This window comes from Sparus aurata, chromosome 6 (genome assembly GCF_900880675.1).
Source record: "Sparus aurata chromosome 6, fSpaAur1.1, whole genome shotgun sequence".
NCBI lineage: Eukaryota > Metazoa > Chordata > Actinopteri > Spariformes > Sparidae > Sparus > Sparus aurata.
The window spans coordinates 21,149,064-21,160,008 of NC_044192.1; the positions used below are offsets into that span (position 1 = coordinate 21,149,064).

Below are 10,945 nucleotides of genomic sequence, written 5' to 3' on the forward strand. Positions count from 1 at the left end.
ACAGTTGCTCCCATTCAACAGTCTTAGAAAAATATGCAGAAAAAATGAAAACTATATATAAGCAAGACTAATACAACTAGAATAAAAGTATAAGAAATGTCATCTATTTACAATTGAATGATGGTTGGGAAGACATGTGATCAGGTGGAGGACAAGTATTGATTTAAGTGTTTTTGACTTTCTTTTGAAAAACAGAGTGAGATTTATTGACCAGGTTTGTCAAGGCACCTCGAACTGATACTGTAGACTGCTTATCATTAGGTAACAAGGTAAACAGCCTGTGTAGATTTATATTTGACAGTGATATAATGTCTTACATATTATTTGCACAATTGTATGTTATTCTGCAATATCTATATATTTAAAGGACAGTAGATTAGAGTCATGTAACAAGGATACAGAGTTACTTGCGCCAGGATATCATAGCCGAAAACAAAATATGATGCATGATGGAAAAAAAAAAAGTCATGTCACAGTCATGATTATTGCTCCTGCCACATCAGTTATTTGGCTGTTTTTTCACCTTTATTAACCGGACCACACTGTACTGTGTGTGTCCGCCCCATTCCCATCCCTATCACTAGGGGCGGTAATGCGCAGTAAGTCTGTTTGCTAACGGCTATTAAAAAAAGAAGAAGAAGAGTCTTCAGCTGACTGACCGGAACAGCGAGGAAACCTTCGAGAAACCCTCTATTATCAGGTCATTATCAGAACTACCAAGTTTTGTCATTAAAAGGTATGTAAAACGTAATAACTCCGTAGTGTATCTCATATTTCGGCTAACGTATGCCAAGTCATTTAAGCTAACTGTCCCATCAAACGTCAAAGCTAAGACGCATAGCTAAAGGTTGCTTGCTGCCTGTTTTTGCAGGACAGTCGATGTTGTTGAGAGGTCAGTAGACCTGTTGTGTTGTAGCTGAAGACCACCTCCATCTAAAACAGAATTATTTACTTAGCGTTTGTGTATTGGTCGTTTTCTTGGCATTATGTGACCTCAGCACCCCATAAGTTACCTGAACCTATGTAGAAATCTGAGCCTCTTCGTGCAATACAGTCAATCAAAGTGTTGTTGGAAGTATTCAGACACACCTGCTTCTTAGCTACATGTAGTTAAATAAAAGATTAAAGTATCCTTTTGTTTGTGCTATTGATTCATAGCTTTACAACGTTTTCATGTTTCTGTAAAGATCCTTGATCAAGCCTGTGCCCTCGTCACTAAACTATGGGAGCTGATAAAAGGTAAAACAGACATAATCCAACCTAGAAGTGGCTTATATTCAGGCTATTCGTGTATCTCACCTGCACTCATTTTCTGTTTCAGGCTCAGTCGTGGTGAACGCAGTGGAAGATACGGTTCTGACGGGAGGAGTGATGATCCAGAATGGCACGAAAGACGACGAAGCAGAGATGTGGAGAGGGATTATGATCATCGTCGGGGTGATGATAGACACAAAGAGCGGAGAGACAGAGACAGTCCAGAGGTGAGTGTTTAGGAAGACCTTTGTGATCTCATGTCATGTTTACACCTATTGTAAAAAACAAAGCATTGCGTTTTTTTGCTTTTAATAATAACAGCATTGGGGTTTTTTTGTTTGTCTGCAACAGAGAGGTCGAAAACGACGCAATAGTGACCGATCTGATGATGAATACGATGGGGATTATCCCGACCACCACTACAAAATGGAGCCAGAGGAGGAGAGCAAGACTATTATGCTGAGGGGTCTCCCTCTTAACGTTATAGAGGATGATGTAAGTGTCACTGATGCCTTTATCAGATCCTTATCGTTATTACATACATTATGAAATACAATCTTCCACCTCCCTTTGGTCTAATTTAAAAAAAAACATGAAAGGGCATCACATCTCCAATTTCCAATGCAGGAGAGGACAGGGAGTCAGAGAGGACAACATACTCACATATTAGGTCCACTCCACTAAGAATGTTGTCAATCAACCTCTTTTTGATTTCTCTTTTTCACCACACAAAAAGTCAGTAGACAGACAAATCAACAGCAATGACATCAAGAAAGTACAACAACTCAAAATCTTCTGAAAAGAAGGAGATAGGCCAAAAGTAAAAGAGTAGAGAGAGAGTTTAAGGGAGGTGATCAGTCAAGAGGCAAGTTGGCTTTTCTGCAGTGTCTTGCCGCTGATGCCTTTTAAGGGTAAAGCTGCCAAGGTAGAGCTGCAGTCAGCTCTAAAGGTAAAAATCAAATCTGTGATCTGACTTGGAATCAGTCATACTTGAGAAAAAGTCAGAGGCAGCTCCTGCACCGAACTAACTTAACTGACCTAATCTGAAGAAACACTTGGTCTGGCATGATTGCCATCAAGCAGCTGACTGTGGGAGGTTTGACCGCATTCGATCCAGTGTTATCATAACTTCTGACAGTCTGTTCAGGCAATTTTTTATGGTTGAGGAAGCTGAAGTTGTCAGAGTGTTAATTCCAACTACCTTTTGTGCTTAGACAACTTAGTATGGAAGAGGCAGCTGAGCGTTTCTAATAATCGTGAAAATTGCAGAAATATTGATGCCGTTGGCTTGACGTTAACGTACTGCGTTGAGGAGCTTTTATATTCAGATTAATTTGGCCTGCCTCCATTTTCCAGATCCGCTCAGCACTAGAGCAGCTGGAGGGGCCCCAACCTGTGGAAATTCGCTTGATGAGGAAAAGAAGAGGTGAGTGCTGCTGTTCAGAGGAGTGTCTCACATTCACCACCATGTTCTGTCTTATTGATCCACTTTTCCTCCCTGAGTCTCTGAGAGAAAAAAGCTTCTTACATCAAATGTCAGAGGATCCTTTATGTCACATAGATTGTCTGGTTTTGATGGTATGGCCAGGTAAGGAGGTACCTGTATGTACTATATCTCTACTATTTTTGTACAGACTTTAGATGGCATAATAAAAAAAAAAAATGTATCACCATGCCCTTGACCTTGTAAGCACCCTTCCCGACTACAGTTTTTAGTTGAATCGGACTTTACAAGCGCTTTGTGAGTTTAAATGTTGCACCAAAGCATTCTAACTAACACGCCTCCCGTCTATATTTGAATACTGTCTCTAGGTATAAGCCGAGGTTTCGCCTTCGTGGAGTTTTATCGCTTGCAAGATTCTACCCGATGGATGGAGACCAATCAGGTTGCCTCAACAATCACCAAGTTTAGAATTGCTCTTGGAGATTAGAGCCCCGATTAACCAACACATGAGTGACTGATCTTTGAGAGATATGCAGTATTTGCAATATACAGAGCTTAAAACTGCCAAGTAAATATTTTTGATTTCACACACTTGGAGACTGTTTTTAAAGTGTACAGAAGTTTTTTTTTTTTTCAGCTAGAATGAAAATCTGTCAACTGCTTAGATTTATGTTTGCTGTGAATTCACGATATAAAGGTTTTTTCTCTTGTAAATTGCAATGAAATCTTTAGTTCTGTTACAAATATCACCAGAGATATACAGTGCAGCAAATAGCTGAATAAGCCTTTTGCCTCTGAAGAGAATACTTCCTGTTCACAGAGTGGCCCAAGTAGCCCATAGCACATTCTGCTCCAGCTCAGTCACTTGGGATATTTTCTCATCTCCATTTAAAATCCGAAGACTGGGGTGAGACAGGGACGAGCTGGCAGCACTCCGTTCCCAAACACTAAGAACCTTTATTTTTTTTTCTTTCTTTTGAGAACTCATTCCCTCATACACAGAACAGCAGCTTTCTCTCTGAACTCCACTCTGCCTCTGTTCCTTTTTTACTCCCTGAGACACTACCGAAGCAACGAGTGTAAAGCCTAGCCACTCTTTCCCGTTCCAGCTGCCTTCACTCATGGGGTGGGGTAGCGGCAGGACCATACCTGCCTCATTCGCACAAACATGTCCGAATTTGAAATAATTGGTGCCGTTTGACTTCACAGAACAAGCTGATGATCCAGGGGAAAAGCATTGCGCTGCACTACAGCAACAGGAGACAGAGCGTTGAGAACTGGCTTTGCACTGCAGTGAGTATCATTTTTAACTAGTTCAACAAACTTTATTTTCCGTTTGCACAGTTCAACCAAATAAAAAAAAATACAACGACAAATACAGCAAACATAGAAGAGCTGAGGAGGAATGAGTAGTCAAAAAGAACCAGAAACACAGAGAACATTCATGATCATGTTTTCATTAGTGTATAAATACCTGAAGCTAAGAATCGTGTTTTTGTTACCTTAGAATGAGCCTTTGATATTTTAAGAGGTAGTGACTCCTCTTTCACAGAGTTTGCAGTGTTTCTACAGTAGCCAAGAACAGACAAACTGAACACTGACTCGAGAGGGCCATTTGTTTTTGTGGACACTGCCGGGGCCAGTGAGGCGAGGGGTGCTCAGTTGGTTGCAATCTGAACCCTACATTGCCATTAAATCCTAAATTAAATACAATATGTGTTAACATGAATTAAGTACAGGTTCAGCAAGTAGGCCTGTTGCAAAAGGACTCTTAGTGCTAATATAACGATTACAAAAGTGCATGTGTGCTGTAAGTACTACACTGTATTCCCAGAAAATGGGAAATCTTTTTTGCCCCTCTTTTTAAAACAAAAAACAACAACAACAAAACATTGTCATTTGTTTATCACAGTGTGGTGTGTACAATTTCCGCAAGAAGCTGAAATGTTTCAGGTGTGGAGCAGCTAAAGTTGGTGAGTCACTTCAACAAAATAAACCATATTTTTATTTTTTATTGTATATCTTGTGCTGTGCTGTTATTGTGCCTTGCACTACCTTACAGTAACCTGCATGTCACACTACTTTATCTTTGCCGAGTATAGACAGAGAGTCACCAGGACTCAGTGGTTCAAATGCAGAGCCTCAACAACAAGGAGATAACAATGGAGACAGTGAGTGTGTTCTTTAACTACACATTTCAATATTACATTTTTTCTCTAAACATATTCTACATCTAGCTTGTACTTTTTTTGTGTTTGCAGCACTAATTTTGAGAAACATTCCCCCTCTTTCAACCGTGGATGGAATCTTGAACACGCTGGCCTCCTACGCCAACCTGTCAGCGGGCAACATCCGCCTTATCAAAGACAAGCACACAGGACAGAATAGAGGCTTTGCCTTTGTTCAGCTCTCATCTCCCTTGGTGTGTTATTGCTGTAGTTAACATGTGGTCATGATAACACGAGTCAGAATGTTTTTATATTTACATTTGATAACCTTACGTTTTCACTGCTTGTACAGGAGGCTTCTCAGCTGCTCGCTGCTCTCCAGCGCCTTCAGCCGCCACTGAAACTGGATGGGAAAACAATCGGTGTGGATTATGCCAAGAGTGCAAGGAAGTGAGTCACACACATTTACAGTTTTATTCAGTTTTCTATAAATAAAGTGCATGTAAGCTCTCTTGGTTCTGCACTGTGGGAACTGCATTATGTTGGGAGTTTTATTCCCAGATAGATATTATTATTCATTTGTCTTGTTGTGCACTAGAATAGAATAAAATTGGTTCAATTTTGTCTAAAATTTGGAGCCAATAAATGACAGATTTTTATCCTGCATGTTCCACAATGAAGGTTTAACTAATCGCTCTGTGTCCTTTTCAGAGACTCAGCACAGCCTGATGGAATCAGAGCCAATGCTCTCTCTGTTGCCAGCACAGCCATCGCTGCAGCTCAGTGGTCATCCAGCCAGGTATCAGGTTTTCACTTGTGCCATCTTGTATTTCTAAGTAATTTCAATTTGTTGCAGATAAAACTCCTGAACAAATGCGTATGGTGTTAAAGTAAGGCAAAGTAGACATGTGGCCTGAACGGCTAAGAGGTGGTGCGAGTAAAATTGTATGAACAAATGTTAAACACAAGGATTTGTATGGCCAACGGCTTTGTGTTTTCATGTGATTCAGAAAGAGTGAAGGTGACAGTGTCTTTGTTGAATTAGCTTGCCAGTAAGTTTAGTAGGGGGTCAGACAAACTTAGCTCTTACGTAGTGGGGTGTTGAGGCACAGTGGGATCGACAGTATACGAAACCTTGACATTACAAGTCATCTGATTTATCGTTAATTAAAAAGATTTTGCTCAGTAGAGTTCAATGTGCAAAATGTCCTTGGCTACAGAACAGGTCTACTGAATATACACATGTATTTGCAAAATACTGGTTCAGTTGTTAATGAGGTTTTTGTATGTTGTTACTGACTACTGACTGCAGTCATCCCTGTATTTTCTTTAGTTACAGCAAACTTCAGCTCCCACCTCTGATTACATTACTCTTCCGGAGGGTTATACACAGCAAACACAGGTCAGTTAAAGACTATGTGACACTGATTTTATCTATCTTTCATATATATGTTAAACAGTATCCATGTAGATGTGTTGAATACATTTTTTTAAATCACTTTTTAGATATACAGTGAATATTACTGATGTAGGTGTTATCATTTGAATTGATTTTTATTTCTGTTATTTCATATTTATTGTGATTTGTATTGTTTTAAATGTGTTGTCTACATATGTGTAATTTCCTGTCTAAATATATGTTATGATGATAATGATAACCGTAATGATGATTGATGTAACAGCTGTCCCCTCTGATGCAGGGACCGAACTATCAAGTATGGCAGCCTGAAGTAATGGCTCCTGTTGTTGGAGATGGATTACTCGGAGGTAATTTAAGCTGTCACTCACTCAGAGAATAGCCTACTAAAGCATGATTTTATTGTTTGAGATTGCTTATTTCATCATTACCAACTGTCTTTAGCTGCTCCAGAAATGAAGACACTGATCCCTGTGGCCACAGGTGTTGTCATAGCCCAGACAGCTCAACTTTACCAGTCTGTTGTCATCAGTCAGCCTTCCATACAGGTAGATGGTGTATAAATATGGCATCTTTGTACTGCAAACACAACGACTAATGTTTTATTTTGCCACTCTTGTGTTGTATGGTGAATGCAAAATCTCCTCACTTTCAGTCACAACAGTTGGTGAGGCCTGCCGAGGCAGCACAACAGACGGCTGTGAGTGTCTGCGCTGCATCACTGGCAACACCAGCGGCTACCAATGTTGCAACTACTGCGTGTGCTGCCCAGACTACTAACACAACAGGTGAAATTAGTTAACTACAGAATGAGTAGATCAGCGGTAGATCAATTTAATGTGGCTACATGTTTTGTTTCATATGCGCCTCTCTTTGTAGCTGTTGTCGCCCCTGACACCTCCACATACCAGTATGATGAGGCTTCAGGTTACTATTACGACCCACAGACTGGCCTGTACTACGATCCCAGCAGCCAAGTAAGTATTCTGTCATCATAATATATGTAGAGAATATACTGTCAGACATTATGAATTTGTATGTAATTGTTTTCTAAACCTGTTTTATACATTTTTATAAAGTTTTACTTGTGCGTGTCATCCACAGTACTACTATAACTCTGAGTCTCAGCAGTACCTCTACTGGGACAGTGAAAAGCAGATGTACATCCCTGCACTGGCTGAATCAGACACGAGCACAGAGCAAGTGGCAAAAGAGCCGCGGGAAAAGAAAGAGAAGCCGAAAAGCAAGTCAGCGCAGCAGGTTAATGCTACTTTTTTGTTCTTGTTTGTTTTTGATGAAGGGCTTATGCCTCTGCACCAGCTGTAACCTGAGGTGTTATGTTATAAGGGATTATCTATCATATGGATGGTATGTCCCAAATACCGTGTGAAAGAAATATCTCAGGAACACCTGGAGATAATTTCCTCAAATTTCCTTATTATATTTGATATGCTAATTTTGAAAGAAAAAAAATAACACGAATGTCTCATTGATGAAGGCTCTCAGTCATTCAGGTCGTGGTAATTCTGTAAGCGCTGTTCTTTAGACAGACCCACACAGAGTTTAAAAGTCTGCAACTCCCCTCCAGTTAGTTAGAACTGAAGAAGCCTCTTGGATGAGAGGTGAAACATCTTCAAGAAACTGAATCAAGTCCAGTTGCCTACGATACAGCACTCAGAAAATGTCTCATGTGATGAAGTGATTACATTTTAAATCCAAAACCCTGAAAGTCAACTTCACTGCAGTTTTTAAATGTTGTTATTCAATGTTATAACTCAGGAAAAAAAGAGATTGTTACCATATTTCATATTTGGTTTGACACTGAATTGGTGACACAAATGTTCTGTCAGAAACAGCTTTAATGGCCAAGCATACAAGGAATTTGACTTTGTTTTTTAACTTGCATACTAATAGACATCAGCAGTAGTCGACCACAAGGTCAGCGGTTTTCCTTATGTTAAGCTCCAGTTGATATTCTTTGTACCATGTGAAGAAGCTCTCCGTCAGTCCTCTGTACTCACCTGTAAAAATAGCCTCTAAGAGGAGTCAGCATGTCTCTGACAGGAAATGATTCACTGGAATTATACAGAAGAATAATAATAACACAGAAATAACCTCCATTTCACCATTAACCGCAACTGCAATTGGGGCATGGGGGCATACAACCGTAGGCGGTAATCCAAGTTACTGGATAGCTCATATCTTGTCATCTAAATGATATCTGTACATTTACACTATTGTAGATCGCAAAGGACATGGAACGTTGGGCAAAAAGCTTCAATAAGCAGAAAGAGAGTTTTAAGAGTAGTTCCCAAGGCTCAGGACCGTCCAAGGAGGAGGACAGGAGAGAGTCTGCAGCTGCTGACGCAGGTTTTGCTCTCTTTGAGAAAAAGGTGAGACTAATGACAGCCTAACTTTTGTGTTGCGGACAATTATAACATAGTTTGCATGTAGAATGTGATGATGAGATTTGATGCTTCCTTTTAGCATACGGGGGGTTTTGACATACCATCATTTATGGCTGAACAATTCAAGATCACAGAGCATCAGGAGACTTCAGCTAAGGTTTGTTTAGGCCTTTGGGTTTCTTTCCCCACTCCACGATTATCAATAAAAAATAAAGCCCATAACACCTTTAAACACATTTTATCCGTGTTTATATCGTAGACTGGGCCGGTTGCTGCTTTCAATGAAGACGGTGATGCAGAGGAGGGCGGCTCAGATCGCGCTGCCTGTGAAGATGGAAAAATAACAGACTGGAGGAAGATGGTTTGCCTGCTGTGTCGACGGCAGTTCCCCACCAAGGAGGCTCTGCTGCGTCACCAGCAGCTCTCTGACCTCCACAAGGTGAGAATGGTGACACAGCAGGCGTTTAATCTGCGAGTAGCTACGAATATTGCGGGCTCTGCCATCTGTTCAGCTTCTATGCAAAATGAAAAAACTGTATTGATCTTCTACTGTCTTTAAGATATAGTATATGATAATATGAAAATAACTTTGATTTGTAATTAAAGCTGCTTTTTGATTGTTTTAGCAAAACTTAGAAATTCAGAGAAGATCAAAACTCACCGAAGCTGAGCTAGAGGAGTTGGAGAGAAAGGAAACTGAGGTATTTTGGCACATGATTCTTTCACATCAGTTACATTTGCATTGAGGGATGTGTTGAATTAAGTTTCATGGTCATTTTAACAGCTGAAATACAGAGACAGAGCTGCAGAGAGGAGGGAGAAGTATGGTGTCCCTGAACCTCCTGCACCAAAGAAGAGATTCTATCCACCACCAACCCCGGCAGTGTAAGTGAAACTGTTTAATTGCCACGCAAATCATGTGCAGACTCTCATCATCCTGATTAACGCCTTTAATTTAAAACATTTTAATATCCCCCCCGTCATTCGTCTTCAACAGAAACTATGAACAGCCCACCAAAGACGGCCTAACGAGTGACAATATCGGCAGCAAAATGTTGCAAGCAATGGGCTGGCAGGAAGGCAAAGGTCTGGGGCGCCACCACCAGGGCATCACCGCTCCTATCACGGTGAGGAGGCCAACAACAATCTTTTTTTCCTTTTTTTTTTCTTGAAATTAAAACTTTCATCTCCCCACCAGCTCCTGACAGATGGAATATACGTGCTAATGTGTTCTTTTCCCACTCACAAAGCAATTAACACTGTTACCTGAGGGACGACCTGTGTCCAATCTGCCTCCTCTAATGACCATCTCTGCCTCTCCCCACAGGCTTCATTAAGGACCAAGGGCACAGGCTTGGGTATTAAAGGAAGCTCATATGAACTCTCAGCATCTGACACCTACAAGGATGCTGTTCGCAAGGCCATGTTCTCACGCTTCACGGAGATAGAGTGAACTGGAAAGGGACAAGTAATCAGAACTATTACATTTGTGGCCGACTGGTCTTACTGTGAAAAGGCCCCCTCCTTCCCCCCCACAGATTGTGCTGTACTGTATTTTCCTTCTTTTTTAATGTATAAAAAATGCAGTTTTGTTTATAAACCCACCCATATTTTGTCATCTGAAGTGTTTTCAGTTGAATGAACGTGTAAATATTGTACAGTGTTTATACATCAAATTGTGTGGACCTGCTGAGGTTTTGTCTTTGTGAAAAATCAAAAGAATAAACGTGACAATTACATCCGACCTTTGTGCTCAACATTGTCTGCAATTTCCCCCTTCTGCCTTTACAGGAAACATCTTGTTATGACAAGAATAGCAAACTTTGTCATAGCAAGCCTACTGGGCTGTATACCATATGGAAGTAAGATTGACATTAATTAACTCTTCGATCAATATCTAAAGGTTCGGGTGGTCTGAGAGCTGGAGAGCAAGCTGTCATTCTTCCAAGTTACCTGGCAGCTTGAGGTGATTGTTGTCAAGATTGTATCATTTAAGCAGCCACGTAGAGCTGCATGTTGATTTCATGGCTCCAGACTGCAGGTTTAGAAAATGGTCTGTTTGAGTTATGAGGAAGAAGAAGGCATACTTTATTAATCCTTTTGGTGAAATTCACTTATTTCTATACACAGTGGCGCATCATACACAAGAACATGCGCAAACAAGACCTGTACAGAGATGTCAGAGTGAGGGGGCTGCACTATAATCAGGCTCCCCCAGCAGTTAGCCAATTCAGTGCCTTGCTAAAGGGAAACT

At 40.6% G+C, this 10,945-nt stretch overlaps 1 protein-coding gene across 4 annotated transcripts; it reads left to right on the plus strand.

The window, feature by feature from the left end:
- The first annotated feature begins 605 nt into the window (after positions 1-605).
- On the plus strand, positions 606-10,435 carry LOC115583662 (RNA-binding protein 5-like). 4 transcript variants are annotated; one of them, XM_030420755.1, is made up of 25 exons: positions 606-736; positions 1,188-1,239; positions 1,322-1,481; positions 1,606-1,749; positions 2,611-2,680; positions 3,067-3,140; positions 3,908-3,991; positions 4,611-4,671; positions 4,801-4,869; positions 4,960-5,120; positions 5,219-5,316; positions 5,578-5,665; positions 6,200-6,268; positions 6,567-6,633; positions 6,728-6,831; positions 6,939-7,071; positions 7,163-7,260; positions 7,388-7,543; positions 8,527-8,676; positions 8,771-8,848; positions 8,951-9,130; positions 9,318-9,392; positions 9,476-9,576; positions 9,689-9,818; positions 10,019-10,435. In XM_030420755.1, exons 2-25 carry the CDS (start codon positions 1,223-1,225, stop codon positions 10,142-10,144), a joined length of 2,493 nt encoding a protein of 830 aa, XP_030276615.1. In that variant the 5' UTR covers positions 606-736; positions 1,188-1,222; the 3' UTR covers positions 10,145-10,435. The 4 variants fall into 4 exon arrangements, with proteins under 4 accessions (XP_030276615.1, XP_030276614.1, XP_030276616.1 ...); XM_030420754.1 differs by having other exon boundaries at positions 608-700; positions 10,019-10,375; XM_030420756.1 differs by having other exon boundaries at positions 625-736; positions 1,159-1,239; positions 10,019-10,375.
- The last annotated feature ends 510 nt before the right edge of the window (positions 10,436-10,945 follow it).